At 40.3% G+C, this 25,992-nt stretch overlaps 1 protein-coding gene and 1 long non-coding RNA gene across 4 annotated transcripts in view; one reads left to right on the forward strand and one right to left on the reverse strand.

Annotated features, from left to right (window-relative positions):
* robo3 (roundabout, axon guidance receptor, homolog 3) overlaps positions 1-25,992 on the reverse strand; it is a 366,973-nt gene that overhangs the window by 16,958 nt on the left and 324,023 nt on the right. For all 3 annotated transcript variants that reach the window (XM_079565561.1, XM_079565560.1, XM_079565562.1), the window contains exons 12-22: positions 21,073-21,239; positions 20,867-20,988; positions 19,044-19,260; positions 14,649-14,773; positions 11,930-12,113; positions 9,851-10,126; positions 8,792-8,831; positions 8,308-8,447; positions 6,450-6,752; positions 3,838-3,985; positions 1,097-1,309 (exon numbers count right to left, since the gene is read on the reverse strand). In XM_079565561.1, the coding sequence (XP_079421687.1) occupies positions 1,097-1,309; positions 3,838-3,985; positions 6,450-6,752; positions 8,308-8,447; positions 8,792-8,831; positions 9,851-10,126; positions 11,930-12,113; positions 14,649-14,773; positions 19,044-19,260; positions 20,867-20,988; positions 21,073-21,239 (1,935 nt within the window). The remainder of the gene's footprint in view (positions 1-1,096; positions 1,310-3,837; positions 3,986-6,449; positions 6,753-8,307; positions 8,448-8,791; positions 8,832-9,850; positions 10,127-11,929; positions 12,114-14,648; positions 14,774-19,043; positions 19,261-20,866; positions 20,989-21,072; positions 21,240-25,992) is intronic.
* LOC306969925 overlaps positions 1-25,992 on the forward strand; it is a 358,335-nt gene that overhangs the window by 6,048 nt on the left and 326,295 nt on the right. The gene's annotated exons all lie outside the window — the stretch shown is intronic.

Here is a 25,992-nt window from a genome sequence, read left to right on the forward strand (position 1 = left end):
ATTTTCATCCTCGCCAAATCACCAAAGAACGACTGAAGCCCAAAGTAAAGAACAATTTTCTGCAAATGCCAATGTTTTACATTATGTGGGATGTTTTGCCTGGATTTTTTTTTACCTCCAGTTTGGCTTTACCCCAATCTAAAAGCTGCAAAGCAACAGTGTCAACAATTTAGATTTGTGTAAAGCCAAACAAGGGAAAATATGGTCAGTTCAGGTGGGAGTTAAGAGGTTAAAAACATATGTAAACAGTAACATATGTATTTAAATTATACTGTTTTTACACAGTAACTACCAAAGCAAAATCTTCCCCCACTTTGGCAGGTATGTGAGCAAATTCATCTTGGGGCCAGAGGTTCTGAGCTGGAGGGCCAGATTTGGCCCCCGGGCCTGACGTTGCCTACCCCTGCTATACATGTTCCTGGCATGTCCTAATGTGTAGAATGAGCTCAGACCTTAATATAGAGCTTAATATAGAACCTGCAGTTACGCGTAAGACCTGAGGTGGCAGTAGTGAGTATAAAATGGCCAACTTGCATCTAGACCCTTTAAAGGGACTCGATGCAAGATTAGATACCAACTTGCATCTAGTAATCGATGCAAGTTGGCCATTTTTATACTCACTACTGCCACCTCAGGTCATACGTGTAACTGCAGGTTCTAAAGTTTTAAAGCTCCATATAGTCCCTTTAAAGGTGCCCTATTCAACTTTTTGTGTAAAAAAAGTTGTCATTGATACGTATTTGACCTTTACTTACCATCTTACCACGCTCTAGGATAAATTGTTTTTTTTAGGTTTTCGCTGCTGATTGGACCGTATCCATGGTTACGCATATATTTCATTCAGAAAACCTACCAGAAATCCTAAAAAACCTGAAATTGATCCTAGAGCCACTGGGTCACTCAATTACGCACTGATATGAACAGTCTCATCTTAAGCCTAGATGTTTATAAGTTTGAAACATATTAGCAGCAGCCTTTAACTTTAGAAATGACCAAATGACAGCCCATCCCAGATCGAAATCACCAAACGGAGCCAGGAGGACGCCATCTTCAGGCTTCACGGACAGACGTGTGTATCTACTCGCGGGCAGCGTACCGTGCCAGCTGCTGGCTGTCGGGGGCGTTGAAGCGGGGCAGGTCGTGGGGCACTCGCGGCTCCTCGTGGGGGGACGGGGTCAGCGTGGCGGTGGACTGGTGGCTGTAGGACGTGGCCGGAGAGGAGGCGTTGTTCCGGAGACAGTGACCGTCTTCACAGCCCTCCATCAGGTACGTCCTCTCCGGCAGCGGGGGGCACCACTCCTCGTCCGAACTGAGGGGGGACGAGACAGTTTAGACCGGAATATAACGGGAATAAAACATGCTCTAAAGTTTGGTAATTCTTTGCTGCTGTGGTCATATTTGGATTAAAGCGTCATCTCGGTCGTCTTTCATACTACACGTGGATATCAAACATGTCAGTATTTGTGCATGAATAAAAGACGAGTCGAGAAAAAGTCATAAAGTATGCGAGAGAAAATGGGCTCAATCTCAACATTGACCACAGCATGGTTTTCACCTGCTGAAGAAGTGACGTCACCAGGTCGTCTCCATGGAGATATCGATCCTTTGCTTTGATTACAGTTAAGGCCTCTTCATACTCCACCAGACAAGACTTTGTTCGGCGGGGCTGCGAGAGCACTTTGCAGTGATTGGCTGGATGTTTAGTGGGCGGGGTTAATTTGGCGTAACCAGGAAGCGAGAATCAATGGGCGCTGGCTGCTGTGCTTTATGACCACGACACTGGGGGCCGCCATTGCTCCGCCATTGCTCCGCCATTGCTGTAGTACCTCCATATCGCCACTAGGCCCCCATTGAAAAGCATTGGAGTTTAGACACCTTAAAAACAACTTTAACGCCTGGTTTCAATTTTTTCAAACCTAGACTAAGCTAGATATTCCTCCTGAGATAACGCTGGGTTAGTCACAATTTATGAAACCAGGCTGGTTTTCGCAAGAAGAATTTTAGAAATCTCGTACTTAATGAGGGCCGGACTGTTGGCAAAAATGTGACAAAAATGTGACCAAAAAATGACAAAATTTTGATAAAAAAAAGGACAAAAAAATGACAAAAAATAGATTAAAAAATGACAAAAAAATTACAAAAAAAAAAAAAATGTGACCAAAAAATGACAAAAAATTGATTTAAAAAATGACAAAAATATGACAAAAATGTGACAAAAAAACGACTAAAATTTGATTAAAAAATGTCAAAAAATTGACAAAAAATTGACAAAAAATTGACAAAAAAAAATGACAAAAAAATGACAAAGTTGCAAAAATGAGTTGAATACCCAACAAAAAAATGATGGAAAAAAAAAATGGCGGGAGTTAAGAGGTTAAGAAACCAGGCTGGTTTTCGTAAGAAGAATTTTAGAAATCTCGTACTTAATGAGGGTCGGACTGTTAGCATTGGAGCAGCGCGAGCTACACGTCACACAAGGGCCGAGTCTACAGTGAAGATCCCGCCCTTATGTCCTTTTTAGGAACATGCTTCGTCAGAGCTGGGGAGGGGGAGTCTGTAAATCCTCCATGAATTCCCCCTCGACCGTGGTCATTATGGTAAACGGGGAGGAGTGAGCAGATACACTTAGTAGTTAGACTTTTTTACAGTCTATGGCGAGAATCCAATATTTACTTCCTCACACCGGTGCGGAAAACGGGAGACAGCATGGATAGTTCCGAGGCAACGCCCGCAGCAGTAAACCTGACCTCTGAAAAAAATAATGACCGCCGCCAATGGCAACGGAGTTCGTGCTTGTAATACAGCTCTTTCATATCCCTCCGCACGTACGTAGTAGTGGACACTATCTCTGTCCCCGTCTCTGCGAGAGAAGTTGGGGGAATTGCTCGTGAAGTTAGCGTGAGTCTGACTTCCAACTTAGACTTTAGACCCTTCGTCAAACACCGGGAAACGTCACCCAACATTTTCAATGAAGGTTCTTGGAGGGACAACGCCTGCACTGAGAGCTACACAGACGTCAAACAACATGATTTATTATGAGGTCAATCTTCAAAATGTTTGCAATACCGTGTCTGATACATTTTATAATAGTTTGAACTCAAATGGCTTGTTTTATTGCTGTAATTCCTTTTGTGTTTTGGCTGCTGAAAAAGGGGGCGTGGCAAATCAGCAGCAACACATCTTGTGGAGCATGAATAGGCTTTTATTTTCATATTATTTTATCATCCAAATGCTTTATTTTGATAACATTAGGAGCAAAAGGATCACACCTGGAAACACAGGCATTTTTGGCTAATTATCATCATAAAACTAACATGAGTCCATTTTAGTTCAAAGTTACCTTGTTTTCCAGTAACCAAAAGGCCTTTTTGTTTATTTAGCATTACTTTTAGGACAGTTTGTTGATTTTTAGATGTATAAACTCCATCTCCTGCCAAAAAAAAGCACACCATGACTTTTACATGACATCCCTGCAGTTTTATTTTGCTCAACATGTTTCTCCATCTGCCGTTAAGATTTGTGTTAAAAGTCAGCCAGGAGACGACCTTGATATCGGAGGTGAAGCTGCTGCACGTGAATAATAGTTTGGTTCAAGGAGAACGAGGTGCAGCGTCGCTAATTTTGTTTAGACGTTCGGGGGAAAACCGCCAAATCACTAAAGCAATTGACCGAGGTAATTAAGTTGTTTCACCCTCGAGGCTTTAACAGGTTCGAGGTAAGTGTTTATTTCATCGACTAAACATTTTGGTCAAAGCTTTTCCGTCCGTGTACTTTGGTGACAAACACGAAACAAAGTACTTAACAAAGAGGACACACTGAGCGCTTTGTGGGACTCACCCGATGTCCATTTCCTCGTGCTCTGACGGCAGGTCGTCCGGGTCGCACGGCTCCAAGTCGCCGATGGGAGGAGGCGGAGGCAGCGACTCCATCCAGGTGAGGGAGGGCGTCTTCACCGCTTTGCCGATGGGTTTTTGCTTGGGTTTGCCTAAAGAAGAGACAAAGCAAGAAAGATGTTCAAAACTTTTGCCTTAAAAAAAAAAATGACCTGGAGCGAAATATGGCAATTTTTCTTTCGTTTTCTCCTTTGCCGTGTTTATATTCAAGTCCAGGGGCATTAACTTTTGACAACACAGTGAAAAATGATCTGTATAACTCATAAAGGAGGGAAAAGCCTTTGTGGAACTGATATTTAAAACTTTTCTTGTACATTATAACATGAATATATATATGCAGTGCAAGTTATCTGTTTAGACTTTGGGTAGATTTCACTGAAAAACCTTAAAGGGATAATTCAGGATTTTTTGACATAGGGCCTCAATTCCTAGTTATCCAGAGTGTTGCAGTCCATATATTTGAAGAGTTTCGTGGTGCTAGGCTAGTGCTAGGCTAGTGCATGTCTATGGTAACTAGTAGCCTGCATTAAAAACCCCTCCAAACGTTGCCATATCTGATTTGTAGAAAGCTCCTTTGTGAATTCCTACCAGTAGTAATGCAGCCGCAGGTAAACAAACTAATGTAGATCTGGTAACCGAGCAGATCACTCCGCCGCTGCGTCACTACAACCAGGAAGCCGATGCTGCTCAACTATAACTTCTTTTAAATGCAAAATGGTTATATCAACAAATATTCAGTCAACACAGACATTTATATGGGTAGTCTGGTGTTTTAAGTGATTGGCCTAAGGTGCACTGTGCTTGAGCCAGACTCTTTTTAATTCAGGCTACTAGTTACCATAGACATGCACTAGCCTAGCATTAGCCTAGTACCACTAAACTCTTCAAATATAAGAACTGCATGAATCAAAATAATATATATCTCCAGAAATTAACAACACTCTGGATAACTAGGAAATGAGGCCCTATGTCAAACATCCTGAAACATCCCTTTAAAACTTTGTCAATGTTTTAAACATATTTTTATGTAGTTCTAATCTTTTGGTGAAAATGTAATTTAGTTTTAGTGAAGATTTTGTCAAATAATTCTTTTCAATTTAAAAAAAAATCAATTAATCAATTAAAATCATCAAGGTCCTTTGCTGCGAGCTTGTTCACCACATGCACAAAGCTCAGAGCTGCTCCTTTGGCAGTGAATTTAAATGATAGGAGGCGCTTTCAGACTGTCATTGGAAGTTTGGATGATTTTAGTCTCTTCTTTTCATTTAGTCAGATTTTAGTTCGACCAAAGTATCTGGACATTTCACTCATACTTTTAGTCTCATAAACAACTTTAAGTTTAGTTTTAGTCTCATTTTATAGTGAGAAAAAATACTTTGACTAAAATTGTTTACACTGTGTAAGACTAGAAAATGTGGTGCCTGTAGGTGCTACTTAAAGGTGCAATATGCAACTTTTATGTGAAAAAAAAAAAAGTTGATATTTGTGTGTATTTGACCTTGTAGTGACTTGTAGTATGATGAGTGGTCAGCATGGCGCCTTTACTTTCGATCACTGTGATCTCTACAACACTCCAGGATCAATTGTTTGGAAGGGTTTCACTCCTGACGGACCCTCTCACCAGAAAACCTACAAAACAATTGATCCTGGAGCGTTGTAGAGACCACTGTGATGGAAAGTAAGGGCATTCATATATCTGCTGGGTCAATACAAAGTCAAATACGCACAAATATCAACTTTTTTTAAAGCATTAAAAGTTGCATAATGCAGCTTTAACCCCTTAACTCCCACCTGAACCGAGCACATTTTCTCCAGTTTGGCTTTACCCCAGTCCAAAAGCTTCTGGAAAAAAGGTGTGAAAATAGCAACAAAACTGAGACGAAAACAATGATGGAAATGTGACAAAAAGTGAGAAAAATTGATGAAAAAGTGGCAAATATGTCACATAAATGTCACAAGAAATTGACAAAAAATTGACGAAAAAATGACAAAAATGTGATAAAAATGTGACGAAAAAATTACAAAAATGTGACAAAAAAATTACAAAAAATTGATAAAAAATTGACGAAAAAATTTAAAAAATGTGACAAAATGTGACCAAAAAATTACAAAAATGTGACAAAAAAATTACAAAAATGTGATAAAAAAAATTACAAAAATGACAAAAAACTGACTGAAAAAATGAGTTGAACAATAAAATGATGGAAAAAAAATCTGATGACGTGAGGTTCAGGCGGGAGTTAAGAGGTTAAGTGGAGATGTCTTCGCCACAATGTGAGAAAAAATACCTTTTGGAAATTGACTTTTGAAATCTATAAAAACAGGTTGAACCAGTGCCGTAAATAACACCTTATGAGGCAACTTATGAGTCCGATGAAATAAATAAATACATTTGGGTTCAGCCTGCAGATTCAAACAAAGATCCGCTAGTTCAGGGGTAAATGCTCTGCCTGCTAAGCCATGATTCTCACTGTAACACCATTATACGACAAACGCTCAGACATACACCAAGTTTACGCCGTCACACGCTTCCCCCACAGATCACAAGTATCTCACCATTGCAGCGGTCCGGCTGCGCGTACTGGGACGACGGCCCGGGCTGCGTGATCCAGTGCCCCTCCCCCGGCGCCGGCTGCTGCTCCCCGCCGTGAGGGGGCGGCGGCGGAGGCGGGGCCTGGCTCTGGCTGGTGTAGGGCATGATGGAGGTGGAGGCGTAGGGCGTGGTGGAGGCGTGCTGGCCGTACGTGAAGCCATGCAGGTCCTCGTTGGTGGCGTCGATGGTGCTGTAGATGGGGCCCTCCGTGGAGCCGCCAATGCTGTACTTCTCCGTCTGGTTCAGGTAGTTGGAGATGCCCGTGTCTGTGGAGGGGCACGAGCGGGTTAGGGACGAGTCAAGGCAAGTTGGCGCGAAGAAAACGGGTACCATATTGGGGTACAGGTGCCTTTTTTTGCCCCTGTCCCCATGCCAACCATGTTATATCAAAGGGGAAGGACTGAACTTTACCTCTGTCTAGGTCACTTCCTGTCAGTGGCTTAAACATTCAAATATAACTTTCCTGCCCAACATTTCTTTATTAAAATTGCCCCTTCAAAATCAGTCATATTTTCAACAGCATTGAAACCTGTCATATGTTTGAATACAAGGGTAAAAAAGTCCTACATAGAAACATAAAACCTTCATTCGTTTGTTAAGCAACGAGTGAAAAATGCAAATGCTACTGACATTTAGTTTATAATGTCAACTTCCTAATTTGAGAGCCGCGAGACTCCATTATTCTCATTCTGATGTCGCAGTGATAAAAAAAGGTAAATGTTTTTATACACCTTATTTCAATAATTCCCTTTTGTGAAAAATGTGCCCAAGCTCTACATTTGCATACGACAGATTTTAATGCTTTTGAAAACATGACTTATTTAGATGGATAGCATTTGTTGTAAGCAATAATTCTCCATGTTTAAGCTACTGACAGGAAGGACATAGATGGAGGTTAAGTTCCACAGCAGTTTGACTCATTTCCCATTAACTTAACATGGTTGGCATGGCAACAGTTTAAAATTGTGTCTATGTCACTTCCTGTCGGTGTCCAATAAGGAAGTGAAACTATAAACATCACAAAAATGGTCAAACTAATGGAAACTGGGTAATGTTTTGCTAAATCTTAAATATAATTGTGTAAGCTACTGTATGTTCCAGCAAAAATTATGTCTAATGTGTCATATGCACTTAAAAGCACATTGACTTATGCCAAATGTATGCTTTATAAATATACTTTAGAATTTTGCTCATTGAAGTTTACATTTTTTACTGATTGGTGTCAGATAAAAGTGTAAATTAATATAATAAATAATATAATATGTGTGGATGAAAATGTATTTTAAATATGTAGAAAACAAAACCCAGAGCAGTATGTTTTTGGTTAATATATTATATATTCATGGACATTTCCCTTTATACTTTTTACATGACTTAGCATTTGGCTAAGGTAAATGCTAATGGAAAGTAGCATTTACCTTACAAACAAAATGGTAAAAAAAAAGAACTTTCTCCCATTTCTCCACCATTACGGTAAGAAATGCTTAATTATGAACAGCCTATATTTTTCTACTAAATAAAGATACAGAGACAAGGAGAGGAGAAAAGTGGTTCCACAGCCCATAAACACATAAAAAGCTAACAATGCTAACCAGGAAGCTAATGTTAGCTACATATGCTAACGTTAAAAATGGGTGCCGTTTTTCACTTCACCTGAACAATTTGCTGTGAAAAAAACATCCATATGGACCTGATTTTGGCTTGACTTTATCTGTGTGTGATAAATTTGCTCATAGTCCACCAGAAAACGGCTAAAAGGAGAGATAAATAGTGATCGTGGCGTGAATAAAAGCTAAAACCACTGGTGCTCTGACGTCTTACCGTTGTAGTATCTCTCGGCTGAGTTGTGGTTGGCCGTGCAGCAGTTCACCGCCTCTTTCCCGCTGTGGACCAGGTTTGTTGTGGGCCACGAGTCTGCCAGCCAGGGGTAGTTACCCATTCCTCCTCCCAGGACGCCCGGTCTATAACAAAATATCACTTAGAACACGCCCAAGGTGCAGCAACACTGTCCAGCTAGGAATGTTTTAGCACTTTAGAGTCCCCATATTTCCATGTTTCAAGTTGTATTTGATGCCGAAAGAGCTTGTATGATCTTAATCTGATCATTTCAGGGCTCAAATTGCCTCCACTGCTGAACGTTTCTATCTAATTGATGGCTTGAATGCACACAAATCTGCCATTTTCTATACAGTACATTAATTTAAGTTACAAAAATTATTTAAAAATCCTCTGAAATGCATAAGAATTAATATGTAATGAACACATGAAAGTAAACCCGTGCAAAATGAACATAAATTTGAATTACCTTCCGTTGAGTCCCGATCCTTCGCCGTGAGGAAACCCGACTGGGAAACAAAATACAAAGAGCGTGAGCAGTGGCACCGGCTGATGCATGTTTCATCCTCCTGGCCTACTTTAGCCGCATTTGCCGTTCACTTTCAGGGCTACTATTAAATAAAACACCTCTGTCTGAAAAGAGGGTTGTCATTGAAAAAGGGAAGAAAAAAAAACATGCAATTTCCGCAGAGATGTTTTGAAAAGCTCTTGAAGGACGAATGGAAGAGTTTGGTAATACAAAAATTACAGTGACGCTTCGCAGTGATGAGATTTATGGTTCTTTCATTGGAGCCGGATGTACAAGTACTTCTTACTTCCACTTGTGAAGTATCTATCTATCTATCTATCTATCTATCTATCTATCTATCTATCTATCTATCTATCTATCTATCTATCTATCTATCTATCTATCTATCTATCTATCTATCTATCTATCTATCTATCTATCTATCTATCTATCTATCTATCTATCTATCTATCTCTCTATCTATATCTCTATCTAGTGTCTATCTAGTATCAATCTATATATCTATCTATCTATCTATCTATCTATCTATCTATCTATCTATCTATCTATCTATCTATCTATCTATCTATCTATCTATCTATCTATCTATCTATCTATCTATCTATCTATCTATCTATCTATCTATCTAGTATCTATCTCTCTAGTATCTATCTATCTATCTATCTATCTATCTATCTATCTATCTATCTATCTATCTATCTATCTATCTATCTATCTATCTATCTATCTATCTATCTATCTATCATCTATCTCTCTATCTAGTATCTATCTCTCTATCTCTCTATCTTGTATTTATCTATCTATCTAGTATCTATGTATCTAGTATCTATCTATCTAGTATCTATCTCTCTATCTCTATCGCTCTATCTCTCTATCTCTCTATCTCTCTATCTCTCTATCTATCAATCCATCTATCCATCTATCTATCCATCTATCCATCTATCTACCAACCTACCTACCTATCTATCAATAAACAGAAGTAAAAATGGCGTTTCTTACCCGCCGGCGTGTATGCAAAACTGGCCGTGTAGTGGCTGAGCTCCTTCCTCTTCTTGCGGCGGCAGTAGATCCAGACGCTGAAGCCCATGAGGATGACCCAGCACGCGCCGCCGATGCCCGCGATGAAGGCCGGCTGCTTGACCACGTCGGTGATCTGCTCCGCCAGGCTCACGCTGCCCTCCTCGCCGCCGCCGCCGCCGCCGCCGCCGCCGCCGCCGCCACTATCGCTGGAGCCCGGTTTGTCCCCCGTCACGGAGGGATGCTCGGGCGGCACTTCTGGAGAAGACGGTGAGATGTTAGCGTTTAGTTTTTACTACTTTCAATCATTGTTTCACTTAACCGCCCCCAGAAGAGTGAAGTATGAGGGTTTAGCACAAACACAAAATGGTGGATGTTTATTTTTAGGATGAAATAAGCAGCTCAATGTTATATTATGTCAATTTTAAATCGAAGAAACACTGTGCTCCCCAAAGTCCCGCAATGTTTGTCAGATCGAATGCGTTCTCCTCATTTTAGTGCTCAAATTGCCTCCATTCATGTTTTTCATCATATATGTCACATTTGCACATATATATAAAGCACATCGATGTGAAGGTGTTGTACGTATTAAGAATACAACAGTCTGCTGTGTGCGCTCAAATGATTTCAAACGTCACAGCAGTCTGGGGACCATGGCCAAAATCTTCACATGGATTTGGGACCAATCACAGAACGAGGAGGAACGGCGAGACGATGACGCACTATTCGACATACAGAAGCTTGTAGTTTGTTTACGGATTAAAAAAAAAAAGTTTTTCTTTCGATCAAGCTTTAGACCGTGTTCTAAATAGTTTACAGCGGGTACGTCATGTGATACGATTGGCTATGGCTACGAGCAGATTCACATGATAGACATTCGTAGCGCCCAATAAACGGCTCTGGACGATCGTAAACCACACCTCTCCTGCCTGAAAATGAACTGATCATCCCCAGACTAAATATCACTTGTGATTTTAGTCTGGCGTTAAAACATTACAAAACACACTTATGAACATGAATGGAGGCAATTTGAGCACTAAAATGAGGAGAAAGCATTCGAAATTGTAACAAAATACAATTTCAAAGTGTTCTCCCCAGCACTGTCCACTATAGTGCAGGGGAGAATTAGTACTGGTAGTACTGTAGCTCTGACTGTAAGATTTGGGAAAAATATATTTTTCATTTATGTATTCATTATGAGCCGTGTAGTAGTTTAAAGGGACTATTCAGAGTTTAAAAATGTTAAAATTATCTATTTTCCTCCCCCTACATGTTCCAGCCATGTCCTAATGTGTGGAATGAGCCCAGACCTGTTCACCACAACTGCCTCTAAAATCCTGCACTGTCACTCAAAAAGTTGTTAATTCGGGTCCGAAGTGCCGTCATGCACGAGCTTAATATAGAAGGTGCAGTTACACGTATGACCTGAGGTGGCAGTTGTGAGTATGAAATGGCAAACTTGCATCTTGCCCCTTTAAGCTTATCTTACAAAAGAAAAACATGAATGTGCTCAAAAGGAGTACACTGCAAAAAATTATAATAAGTAAAATTTTAATGATTTAAAAAGATAATAAATAAAAAGATACTGAAAGATATCAGTGCAAACAACACATGCTATGCTTTGTACGACCAATCGTTTATGATCGTACAAAATGCCCCATGTGTATTTAGTAACTGATTTGGTTTGCAGATTATGATTACACTTAACACACCCAGGAGCCTTGGAGAGAAAAGAAATATGGTTTTATCACATGTATTGTTGTTACCATGTACTTGTTACCTTGTTCTTCTTTGATAGCACATTTTCCCAGACTATTTGTACTCCCAGAGAGTTTGTGAGAGCTGCTGTAACAAGTGAATTTCACCATTATGGGAAGTCCTATCTTACACTGTACTGCCTAAATGAGCAGCCCCACTATAAGCTACTTTTTCCCACTTTATTTAAACGGCTTCACTCGTTCTCCAGTCATTTTCACGTAAACCTGGGCTGAATCCTGCTGTAGAATCTTTAAAAAGTGATCAGCTTCAATGTGATATATATATATAGATGTTCTGACTCACTGAAAAGCACGGACACCGGCTGGCTGCGCGTGCCCACCCCGGCGCTGGTCACCGCCGCCACCTCCACCTGGTACAGCACGCCGGGCACGAGGCCCTTGAGCAGCGCGCTCAGGGTGTTCCCGTCCACCGTCCTGTTGACGTGGTGCCGCGTGTGGTTGTCGGCGCCGCTGCCCACGCACCAGACCTGCTCGGACACAAACGAGGACACGGCTTCAGTGCGAGGTTTAGTCGGGCGGAGGAATTAGGGCTGACCAATTTTGTGTAACCATCACCATGGCAACGGGATAACTTAAGATCGGAACAAAATCGGGGCCTCTGACACTTTTTACTAAATTGAATGAGTGCTGAAGGTGAACTCTCTCCATTTGAAGCTTATAAATGTAACAGGTCAATGGGACAAGGACTAACTAATAAAAGCCTTTTTTTCAATTCTAAACAGCGTGATAGTTAAGCTGAAGAGGACACAGGTAAAAAGTGAGAGCTAGAGCGGCTTCGAAATCCAAAAAGAGACGACTAATAGAGGGATAGAGCGTCACAAAATAGGGAAACGATCTCTATGAAATCTGGCGAATGGCGCTAAAAGTCTTTCTGATCATTATTTCTTGAAGTAGTTTGATGGAAAATGCCTGCGGTAAGTGTTCATCAGTGGAAGTGGGGACATTTTATGAAAGGTTGGGACAAAAGGTGATTTTTATGCAGTTGTGGTTATGGTTTACCTCTTGTTTTGTTCATTTCCAAAACTTCCAATTACAGTAATTAACAATAAACAATGAATATTTGACGTTCCAAGTCCAACCCTCTGTAGATCAGGTTCTGAGAGTTACATTTTCAAAACAATGAAAAAAAAACGCTGTCTTATCTTGGCTACAGTGTTTGAAAAGCGCTTGCTTTAACAATTAATACTGATTGTTTAAACCTGGGGTAGGCAACGTCAGCCCCGGGGGCCAAATCCGGCCCTCTAGCATAGAACCATTGGCCCTCAAGAGGATTTTGAGAAATAACTTTACACAAATCAGAGGTACTTGAACCAGTGGAGTTTAGCCCCTTAACCCCTGCCTTAACTGAGCACATTTTCTCCAGTTTGGCTTTACCCAAATCTAAAAAGCCTCTCGATTAGAACTCACAGCCTATAGGAGTAACGCCTCATTTGAAAGCTAAGACCGTCAAAACTGATCTATGATGTTTCCTCACGTTGCCTTCACTTTTTTGTTGTGTTTGTCACTTTTTTTAATGTATGTTTGTTGCATTCTGTTGCTTTTTCATCACTTTTTTGTTGATCCTTTGATGCTTTTTATTCCCAAGAAGCTTTCTAGATCCGGGAAAGGTTTCTTAAGGGGTTAAGTACTGTAAAAAATGTGAGAAATACTGTCAATTACTTAAACATTTCCAAACAGAACATCAAATTAGGTCATATATTAAGCACAGCACTGGCATTTCTAAGTTTTTACTTTTGGCTAAAATTGTCAGGTTCGGCCCTTGGTCTTTTTACAATGAAGAAAATCGGCCCTCGACCGAGCAAACTTGCCTACCCCTGGTTTAAACGGTCTTGAAATACAATTGCCAATAAGCCAAATCAGCATGATCAGTACGAATGCGCCGTAATGTTCCGGTCAAAGTTCACACCTGCCCACGGTGTCAACAACGCCCATTAAAACCAGATTATCATAGCAGAACAACCGGCTACTTAGTGGCTATTACGTCGCTTAAAGTGTTTTTTACGGCGATAGGCAGGTTCTAATTTATTCCCCATTGCAGTGCGACCATATGGATATTTTATGGAGATTTTCTCACAGCAGATTGTTCAGTAGAAGTGAAAAAAAGGCAGCAAGTGCCAGCTAGCGTTAGCACTAGCATGATGCTAACATGTAGCATCAAGTTAGCATTCTTTTTTAGTTTTTTATGTCTTTGTATCTTTATTTAGCAGAAAACTATATTCATAATTCAGTGTTTGTTGAAGTAGTTTTTGAATAATTAGAGAAAGTTTAGATTTTTCTCCAAATTGTTTTCCCCCTTAACTGTTTTCAAACAAAACCATATATGGACGATTCCAGAGATGCCGTCTGTATCTATATGACAAGCATTATTTTGCTTAAAAGAAACTAACTGAATACTTGATATGAGACGAAAAAAGTCAAAGGCAAGAATAATCAATTGAATTGAATATGGGGTCGGCACGAGCTTTATTGCTTCAGCCTATTCCATTTTGAGCATCCAGAACTGTATGAATTTTGAAAGACAAAATGAATGCAACTAAACTAACTAAACTAAACTAACTAAACTAAAGATATACATTATTCCATGGTGTATGTACTGCAAGTCACATTGTTATGCATTTGATAGTAACAATGAATCAAAGGTAAACAAGTGTGACCATTTCATTCAGTGTTTTAAGATGCTGATTTTCTGCTTTTAATGATCCGAAAAGTGAATGTGTTTTCACTTTCAAAATGTTATAAACAAGATCTTAATAATTTAGCCCTGAAGCTCAATCCAAACGAATCACTGGGCTCTGAGCAACTGTTCGCAAACACTTTATTCCCAGATCAAATCGGGCTTAGTTAATTTTTTAACACGGTTAGCCTTTGATATGATTCCCGTTCACCGGCGCTTCCCCGCCTAAATCAAACCTGACACTCTGTTGTACCATCTGTCGCCCGCGAGGCCGTGCGGCGCCCGTGTGTCATGGTCACGCGTCAGGTGAGAGCGGCTCCGTGTTTACCCTGTACTCCTGGATGATGCCGTTCTGCCGGTCGCTGGGCGGGGGCTCCCACGAGACGCTGATGCTGGAGGCGTTGTTCAGCTTCACGGTCGCCACGGTTACACCTCGGGGCGGGGCGCTGGGGACTGGGGAGAGAGAGAGATGGATGAGCGAGGATGCGGTGTGTAAACGCGTTTTAGCTGCATGGAGAGAGTTGGGGCCGTTTACTGCCACGTGCAAAAAATAAATCCATCTCCACCAGGGATCTCCAACCAGGAGCTCAGCAAAGACTTTCTGCATCTGAAAACTCACATTTTAGATGCATTTTCTGTTGGCTCTGAACACAATCTGTGAACAGTTGGATCAATATTGTAAAGCATAAGGACTAAACTCAAGTCATTTTCTTTCAAATACCATCTTAGCAACTCATTCTACAGGGAGCTCTCTGACGTTCTTGCTCTGCACATTTGATTTCTCTAGATTTTCATTACATCAAACAGAGGAATGAGGAGTCATTTCAGGCAACTCTTTATATTAAAGCGGCTTTACCCAAATCAGAAAAAGTTTCTTGGCTGGAGCTTACAGCCAATAGTGCCTCATTTGAAAGCTAAGACGGACAAAACTGAGCTAAGATTTCCCCCCCTGTTTCTTGTCACATTTTTGGCGTTTTATTGTAACTTTTTGGTAGCTTTTTAATTTTGTTTTCATCCCTGTTAGTTTTTGATGCTTTTTTTTCAAGAAGTTCCTAAATTTGGGTAAAGCTTATACATCTCATATATATTATTGCGTTTCTTTTCTCTTTTTTTCTAGTCTCTGCTCTTTGGAGATTGAAACAGTTGAGATTTTAACGTTTCTCAGAGTTTTTAAATGGTTAATATCAGTCCAAGGACGACTGAGAAACATCCTGTTAAAGTCTTCAATCCGAGAACCAGACCAGTTTAAATGCCATAAAAAGTGATCGATAACATGCAGTGTTTCAAAACGTGTCAACAATGTTGTCGTTAAATATTTACTTGAAACTAATATATTTCGGCATTTGCCTCTTCACATAATGTTAGTGTCCGTCCAGAGGAGACAGTTGGAGAGAGGAGTTAATCAGAAAGGAAAGTGTTGCATAAAACACCCGTTATCTCCGAATCTAGAAAAAAATCTGTGATTTTGATCAAAACTAGCCTCTGTTTAACTTTAGATTTCTCAGGAACTGAGGCACGTAGAATTAAACTGTTTTCACCTACGGAGAGCTTAGAGTCTAACCTTTTAAATGTGTCCATAGTTATAACATAGAATACGCTGTGGTGCTACAAATATCATGAAAACTGGTATGGATTGTTGGCACTCTAGAGCTAAATCCCAAAAACAGCGCAAAACTCAATGCCTTAAGAGGTTATAAAGGTGTGCTTGCTAAGTATTAATAAGGTATTAATGAGCATTAATAATTAATAAGTTGTGAATAATATGCTTATTAATTTCCTACTCTAATCCTAACCTTAAGCAGGTTACTAACGCTTATTAATACTTAACCAGCACACCTTAATATAAAGTGATACCAAATTTGGATATTTAAAAACAAATTGGACATGACAAGCAACTTCTGAGCAAAGAACAGAAAAAAACTGCAGTTTTAGACCATTTCTGTGTCTCTAAAACAGGGGTGGCCAACTAGTCAGAGACCAAGAGCCGAAATGTTCAACCTTGATCCTGTGAAGAGCCACAAAGGCAACGACCATTAGCGAGATCCAGGGGCCGTAGTTTATTGTGATTAAATATAATGTGACCGTTTTATTTAATCACAATAAACTATAACTTTATGCCTGGCTTATTTCTTTTTTTTTTTTTTTTTTTTATAATTGTGTTAGATTGAATGGTTTTACTCCTCATCAAGATTGAAATACATGTATAGTAACTGACATTTTGTGCTTTCTGCTCTGACTGAGACAGAATTAGATTTTTTTTTTTTTTTTTTAATGCTGGGGTGTGTTTGTATGTGGGGCCCTGCCCACTGAGCCCCCTCCTCTGATTCGCCCCTGGCCTGTGCGCTCTGTGCCTGCAGCTCGGTCCTGACCGGACTGTGCAGAGAACGCACTCTAGGCTGCACAAAGTTCATAAACTTTAATCAGGAGCCTCTGGACGTCTGAGATTCTGTTTTAAGTTGTATGTGTTACAATTTCAGTCACATGTGAAAGAAAAGTCAAGACTTTGCGTATTTCCGCGTTACGATGTCGCGCTTCGCATCATACGCTTCATAAGAGTTCCGCTTTTTTCCATTTCCTAATTTAGATCTTTTTCTGTGAATATGAAGCCAAATTACATCAAATAAAGAGTAGGCTGATCAGAAACCTGAAAAGCACAGAAGCTAATCCTAGTGCCACGATCTGCCTGCCTGTTGTTCAACCTACATCCCACTTTGAGTGAAGCTGCTGCACGGACACCTTTTACACGCCGCCTCGAAAAGGAGAGAGATTCAGACTCACATGTGTGTAGAGATGGAAACAGGGTCTGTAGGACGATGGTTGGATTTTTGGTCAAAGACTGTTACAGTTTATGGGAAATATTTACCAATTGTTTTGCAAAGAGCCGCATTGTATTAAACATATCCAATCATGCAAAGAGCCGCACTCTGATTGGCCAAGAGCCGCATGCGGCTCGAGAGCCGCGGGTTGGCCACCCCTGCTCTAAAAACTTATGCAGTAAAAAAAACTTTAGCAATGTCATTATTTTTCTAGAAATGTTTATTTAATTAATGCTTTTTAAAGACATTTTATGACTTTGTAATGCCCTGCGACGTCATAGCCATAAAGAGCCAATACAATCAAACAGAATGAAATCTAAGAGTTTATTGGAGAAAGACATCGGTGCTTTTGGTGAAGACTCGTCAGATTTATTTGGTTACATTTTATATATATTTGGTAATTTGGTCTGGACCGTGCATGTAAATGAGCCCATTCAGGGGAAACAATAACAAAGAAGTAAACAGAAGAACATGAACATCCCGTATCCACATCATGACTGCACTTTCCCAGCAAACTTCTGCAGATGTTTGCGGTTTTTCGTTTTTACATTTCTAAGTCTTGTTAAATCGCAACTCATTGGCCCGTTTGACAGCGGACAATCCGAGTAATGCGGTTTAATTTCGGGGGTTAATTTCATTTCCTACTCGACTCCAGTTCGTTCATATCGATCTCCATTTTCATTATGCAGCGCGGAGCCCGGGGGGAGTGTCAGCAGCTTTTTATTAGTCGATCCCAGCTGCAGATTAAAAACAAAGCAGGCTCTCGGTTTTGTATTCAGCACTTCTCGAACACAAAACACGCCGTTTCCGTTCAGCAGATGGAGGCGGTTAAGGAGGCTAATACTAAATACTGCACAATATATCGACAATAACATACAAACGATACAATTACCAGCTAAGATTCACTCCACTGACGAGGGTTGAAGGCCAGGGAGAAGAGTGTTTTCAGTCTGGACTCGAACTGTCCCACATTAAGCCCAACTTTAGGGACAGCTAACAGGATGGTCAGGTAAGATGGGCCCAAAGAGTGCACTTTAAAAGAGAAATCTGACACGAGAGCTGACAGGGAGCCGGTGGAAGGTGTGCAGGAATGTATTGCCTGTCCAGCCGTCCACCCCCTGCTTTTTGTATCTGTTCAAAAGACGGTTTGCAAACAGCCAATCATATCTTGAAAGGTTTTGTATCGATCCCATCACAGAGCCCGTTGTCGTGACAGGAAGTGTTTTCTTAAATGTGCTGAAACAAGCCCTAAGTGATGTCTTTTTGAATTGCTTTCATCAGTAGGTAGGTCCACACAGTAGACCACCTGCAGCACAGAATCTCTGGCCCTCAAGATGATTTTGAGAAACATTATCACACAAATCAGAGAGTACTTTTAACATGTTTAGGGTTAAATGGGAGAAATACTGTCAAACACCCAATTAGGTCATATATTATGTACAACACTGCCGTTTGTAGGAAGTGCACTGGAAATAGAGTAATTGTTTTAGGAAGAAATGACATAAATATGCTTGAATTAAGAGATTAAAGTAGATTTAGCCTGGTCTTAGATTAGATAAAACCTCTAGTAGTAGTTATTCTCTTAATTCAGATAATTTTGTATCATTTCAAGTGAAAAACAATTACTTGTCTGATTACAAGTGGGTTTTATTCTTGTTCCATTTATAGCATTTGTATCTTGGATTAGTTCAAACCGACTCAAATTCAACATAGAAGAACTTTTATTCAATCAATTTTAAGTCATTTCTCTCATTTAAGATGGTCATTTTTCCAGTGTTGTGCTTTACTTTGGGCTAATAATCAGCAGCTTCGGTCTATTTACAATGAAGAAATCCTCCTCTTCCCTTCCTTGCACCGGAGTAACCAACCCACTAAACCGTCGATCATTATGGGGTGATTGTTCGTACCTTCCTCGGGCGTCCGGACGACCACGATGCGACTGTCCTTGCCCTGGAACTCATCGAAGTACGGCCGTATCTTGATCTCGTACTCGGTCCCCTTGAGCAGGCCGGAGAGGACGCTGCTGCGCTCCGACGGGGAGTTGATGTCCTGCAGGAGCCAGTTGCCCCCGACGGGACGGTAGAAGAGCCGGTAGCCCTGGACGTACTGGGACTGGCGGTCGACCTGCGGGGGAAAACGGGACGGGAGCGTGTAATTATAGGGTTATATTTAGACGAGGCGGCGGAGAGTGGGTGGATGGTACTGTGGTTGTCATCGACTTGGTTCATTTTAAGTGAATTTTGCATCATTATTATTAAAAATGATGTAGCATTAGACAATAGAAATGACATGGTATCTAAATATACAATAAACACTGTAAATTTCCTGAAAACATTGAGTATTTTCTTGGTATTAACATGAAAACAAGGCTGCAAAATGCTTTATTCCCCAATTTCCCTATATTACTGCACTCTAAGTTTATTTTTAACAACTATTTAACCGTGAAAGTCTTATTAAGCGACACAGATTTCAGATTTGCGCCTAATACCTAATCAATGCCCGTCTGTTTTTCTTAAAATTTTCCCAGCAACTTCCCAATAAACAACACTCTAAATATCTTGCAAACTCATCATTGTTATGCTGTATCACCGGGGGGCAGATCACAGGAGACACAGCACTGTCTGAAGGTTTACTGCCATTAGACACAAGATTTTGGGATTAGATTGATCTTACTTAGAAAGACAACATATTTTTAGCTTTTGTTTGTCACACTCACCTCACATTTTGAAAAAAGGACAGCGAGATTGTACAAGTAGCAGCAAGTCAAACTTAATGCTTTTTAATGCTACTTTAATGTCTAAATTATGGGAACCTCTGGGTACCTGGTTCACGATAACAATAACCTTAAGGTACACTGATACTACATATTATTCATCATTTCCATTTGTTTTCATGGGCTTCATAGTTGAATGGATACTTAATTCGCCTGAACTTTACATCTTCATCTTATTTACAGTTTTGTTTTATTGCCTTAATGTTCGGTGCCGCCCTCCTGTTGTGATATTGGGCTTTACAAAACCACCGATTGATTAAAAATGGGTCATTGATCTGTCAATGACTTCGATTACATTTAAATAAACAAGAAACCACAGTCATGTTTTAAAAGGAATAAATCAACCACAAATTAATCTAATTTATAATCATCATCTATCATTTAAAGTAATATATAGTGTTTGGTCCAAGTACTTATTGGTCTCTACTGGGGAGCACTACAGCCTCATTAATATGCATGATGTCATCAAAAGTATCGATATCAGAATAAAAAGTATCGTATCGTCCCACAAAATATCACGATATATGGCAAAATCGATACATTGTCACACCTCTAGTCCAAATACTATATTTTCAATGCTACAAACGCAACAATCCTGTGCATATTTAATTTCTTAACAAACATTGGAGGAATGAGGGGAAATGTTCATATTCAAAAGCAACTTTGGGGCAATTTTTTTTAAACTATTTTATAATTTTGGATGGACTTGCGCGGCAAAAGTATAGGCATTTTTGCATTTCCCCCCTATTTAATACTTTTTAAAACATTTAAGGCCTTACTTTGGGCATAACTCATTCACTTTCCAAACACTGACTCCATACTTCATTTACTTGAGTCGTCTGGCCATCATCTATACTTGCAATATACTGTGCCACGACAACCTTCCCTTAAAACAATCAATGGCTTTCCCTCCCGAAGGTCAAGAGGGGTCAGCAAGGCAACAAACTGGCTACTCACGCTCCATGACACGCGCACGGCGGAGGTCGAGAGCATGGCGGGCTCCTGGAGCTGCACGGCCACTTCACCCAGTTCCCTCTGCACCTGTCGATGGTCCACTCCCTGCCCCGTCGGACTCACGTCTAATGGACAACACACATATTGATTCCAGCGCTTATTGAATCTGATCAGTGCTTCAGAATTCTGCTCACGAGCGGCTCCCCGACCTTGCGTCCTCACGGGCTCCGAGATGGGGCTGGGGTCGCTCAGGCCGTAGGCGTTCACCGCTCGCACGATGAAGAGGTAGATGGTGTTGGGCAGCAGGCCGGTGATGGTGTGCGTCTCCATCTTCACGTTGTCCGCCACGGTCTGCCAGGTGCTCCCCGCAGACTGGCTGTAGGGAGAGAAAAGGGAAAAAGGCTTGTATATTATGAACTGTATGGATTATCATGAACAGCTATATATTTGTAGAATGAGCTCAGACCTGTTCACCACAACTGCCTCTAAAATCCTGCACTGTCACTCAAAATAGTGTTAATTCGGGTCTGAAGTGCCGTCATGCACGAGCTTAATATAGAAGCTGCAGTTACGCAAAAGCCCTGAGGTGGCAGTAGTGAGCACATTCAATCAAACAGGGGTATGAGGGGAAATGTTGATATTCCAACCTAAACTGGACACAACATTGTGCATGATTGTGTAAACTTTCAATCAGAACTGCAGCTGAAGTGGTTGTAGATCATAGTCGTTGTGTTTTTGACGAATGTATGCAGTAAAATAGTCTTTGTAGTGTTTTTTTTTTTTTTTTTTATGAGAAATGTTGCCAATTGGAATCTGATTGAATGCTTTTAAATGACTTTAAAGCATTAATTTTTGCTCAGAACTCATTCAATGACTTTAAATGCCTCACGGAAACCTTGCATTAACCCTGCAGGAAACAAAAAGAGCCCTGTATTGACTTCCTCAGTGACTTTCATAAGGTTGTCCCTGAAATTTTGTAACAGTTTGTGAAGTGAAAACCATTTCTGTGGCGACATCGTGAAGCTCAATGAGAAAATATTAAAATTGCAAAGCAGTAATCAAAGCAAAAGGCATACATTTTGGAGACTTTACTTCAACATAACTGTATATGTGTTCATTCGTAAATGTATTCAGTGAAATCGACAATGCAAATAGTCCAAACTTTTGACGGGTACTGTACATTTAGCCACCTAAAAATGTTATTACTTATACCAGCCAAAGCCCAGGACATTGCGGCCCCCGTATCAAACCAATAATCCCTCAGGACCCCCCCAATATTAATGATTTACTCTCTTTAAAAGCATTGTTTTATAGCAAACAGTACATATAAAAGAAGGATTAGTACATCTGTAAGCCAAAATCTTACTCTTAAAGGGGCTAGATCAAAGTTTGGCCATTTTATACTCACTACTGCCACCTCAGGTCATACGTGTAACTGCAGCTTCTATTTTAAGTTTGTGCATGACGATGATAACACCTTTTTCAGTGACTGTGCAGGATTTTAGAGGCAGTTGTGGTGAACAGGTATGGGCTCATTCTACACAATAGGACATGGCGGCCACATCAAGGGGGAGGAAAATACATAATTTTAGCATTTTTAAACTCTGTATAGTCCCTTTAAAGCAGTACATTTGAAGACACAGGGAGAACATGCAAACTCCACAAAGAAAGGCCTCGTCAGACAGAGAGTTTACAGGAATCAAAAAGAATAGACCATATACAGCAAATTGCATGGACTAAACAAAGATAAAAAAGGAAAATTTCAAACAGAGGCAATCGAAACACTCAATTATCAGAGCAAATCCAGTGAAGCTTTGTGGACCCTCAAAACAGAGAGGCAATTATTTTGAGGTCTTGTCAGGAGTTACTGTACTCAAACATGTACAAATGAAACAGCTCCACATTTGTCTTTCATTCCGGGTGCAACATTACAACAAGGTCAAAAGAGAAAGAAAGTCAATTTAGCAGAAACTTCAACAAAAAAGAAACGTCAGCTGCGACTCGACATCAGAATGAGCGGAGCGCGCGCTGTGGATGTATCAATTCGCCCGAGACTCGAGGAATCCTAATTATTTCTCGCCGTCAATGTGGAAAGACAGCAAGTAATAGACTGAGCAAGTTAGGTGCTCAAGAACGCGCTTTGCAATGCTAATGTAATGCGCCGCTACTGCCTCGCTCGCTGCTACACAATTAACCAATGCGCACTCCCCGGGCGATGGCGGGGGCCTATTTTCGGCTTTCATAAAGTATGCGGTAAACAATAGCAGATGCAAGGAAATTTCCCAGAGTTTTAAGACTTTCAGACACACGCTACGGGGATGAACGGTTGTGGGAAAAATGTCTAATTGTGACTTTTTCTGACAAGTGTTGCTGGAGTGATTGGGTTTGCGAAGCTAGGAAATAAAAAGTGCGTGTCCACTAATTAAGACTGAAGCCCAAACTACTGGCTGCTTAAAAGTAATTTTGTTGTTTACAGATGATATAATATCACCTCATGATTGTGAACATTAAATCTGTATCATGATATTTTAGCCATCCCAAAGTAAACTATAGGCATTTATATGATATATTGTACCACTATGGAGCACTCATTGTTTTGAGAAATATAAGTATTTTCTGGGGGTATTTTGCAAAGCCGGAAGACCTAACGCTTTGATTCAGTTAACTCCGCAAGTAAAATAAATATAAATGTCACAAAAATAAGTCAAGTTACTTCAAAATGCAGCTAAAAGGAGTTGACATTTGCAGCACAGCTTCATAAATGGCTAACACACAAGCTAACACACAAGCTAACACACATGCTAACACACACGCTAACACACACGCTAACACACACGCTAACACACACGCTAACACACGTTTTGATTGACTCATCGCTCTGTCCTGGCCGCTCCATTATGGGATTCGCGTTGGTCATAAAAGTTAATCCACTTTGAAGATTCACCAAACATCCATCAGAGACAGTCACAGAAAAACACTATTTTGGCGATTTGAGAGTCGGCGAATCCTGGAAAGAAATTCCAACTTCTGGCGAGTGGCCTCTTCTTTAGAAAGGTTGAATAAAGTCCTCGCGGCCAAACGCGCTTTTCTCTGCGACATCATCGTTAGGTAAGAAAAAAGAACAGGCGTGTCCAGAGTAGGTTAGAAAGAGCTCCTTCTTCAAAACTTTCAGTGCAAACATGACATCTGTTTTATTTATTTCTTACAACAGACATAATGAAAAAGCTGTTTTATCATTAAAATCAGGCTGTAAGGCATTACATTACAGACGTTGGGCTCTTCCTGTTTGACACTATGACGTAAAAAACGTCAGGAGGATTGCTTAGAACTGCGTGAATGAAGCCAAAAACCACTCTGGGGTGTTTTTGATAAAGAAATAGCATTACAACATGGCTAAAAGCTCCAAAAAGTCCATTTTGTTCCTTGTGAGTGCAGCCCTAACTAATCTAACAAATGCCTATGAATAATGTAACAAGGCATGAGTAACAACTACAGATGCCAGAAACTCAACGGGGCCAAGTACGAAGCCTTGTGGCACCCCGTATAATCACATAATACCACACCAGCTTCCACTCGCTCCCTCTTTCGCTGTGAATTTATTGTCACCCTTTGCGCCCATTTGCTTGACACTTCCTGTATTATTCTTGCCAAAGGGTGCAGCTTTGGGGCCCATCTGCACAATCGGGCTCCGGAAAACGATAGCTAATTATTAAATACGATGGGCCAAACTGCCCTAGTCGACTCAAGGTAACGCTTTGAAAGAGGCGAACCAAAATAGCAGCAGAAAAGCTATTAAGCAAAACACATTCATTTCGGTGACAAAGTGGGTTTAGAATTCATTCCAATAAAACAGATTCCTGAAATATTTGTAGAGAAAAAAGATGGAACGAATGGTGGATTTTTACCAGCTACGCTCTTGCCGAAAATATGTTGCCTGTTGAATAACCGTGTTGTATTTTCAATCGGCAATTGATGCGCTCGAGCAGGAGACACCAGAGGAAAATCTTTACAGTCCCTTCTCAGTTTTCTCCCTAAAATAACTTTGCGAAAGCCATAGGTCTCCCGTCTACAGCGTGCGTGACATTTTGCCTGACATTTCCAGCTCCTCGTGTTCTCTTATATTGATGTCTGCCCTCCATAGTAGTAAATAAACTTTGAAGGTCCTATATCCGGCTTTATTCTTTCTTCTTAAATACTATAAATTACATAAATGTATGGAAAAGCTTGAGGAGACATTCATGAAGACAATTCTGGGTATGTTTTTTAGAGGGAAGGACTCAGTTAATTTTCTTAGCATTTCCAAACAGTGAACAAAGGAACTAGTGGCCAAAACCCTAACCCTTCCTAACTTTCCAAACACATTACAAACATATCAATTTTGGGCGGAAATGAGAATATATGTGCAATTTAAAACTTCCAGGAATACAAATACTGTCACAATAATGTTCAAAACAACTGTATCACATTAGAGGCTAATCCACCTCCACTGACTATAACTGGAGAAATGGAGATGTTCTGTCACTAATTGCAGCTAACAATGTTCAATGTTGAATAAATTGACTTTATAACTATATATATATATTTTTTTATTATTACTGGGAATAACAAGTAATCCTTAAAGTGAAACAAGAATATTCAAGTAACCATTACCAATCATACAGGTTAAAGGAACAGGCCACGGTGTTTCCATACTGAGATATGTTCTTATCTGAGCTTAGACGAGTTGATGCGTACCTTTGTGGTCTTTGTGTGTGCGCTCAGTCACGCAAAAAGACCAAAGATGTTGTTAGCATTTGGGTTCCCCCAGTATATTCCTATAGCTCCGAACAGGGTGAAATTAGAAGTGACCATCTACAGGTACGCACAAAGACCAGACAGACGTATCAGCTTGTCTAAGCTCAGGTAATATCTCAGAATGAAAAAAACCTGAGCCTGTTCCTTTAAGACAATATTTAAGCAACAAAAGTAATCAGTACTAGGAATTCCTTGTTGCCAGCACTAACATGTCTAGTAATCGGAACTTGAATCCTTAGTAATGAATAAGGTGAAAGGCTTAATCAAACTGGCATTACTAGTAACCATTGCTGAACACTGGGTTTAATTAGCATCGGGTTTAAAATCTATTCCAA

Source organism: Gobius niger (assembly GCF_951799975.1).
Source record: "Gobius niger genome assembly, chromosome: 11".
In the NCBI taxonomy this organism is placed as follows: Eukaryota; Metazoa; Chordata; class Actinopteri; order Gobiiformes; family Gobiidae; genus Gobius; species Gobius niger.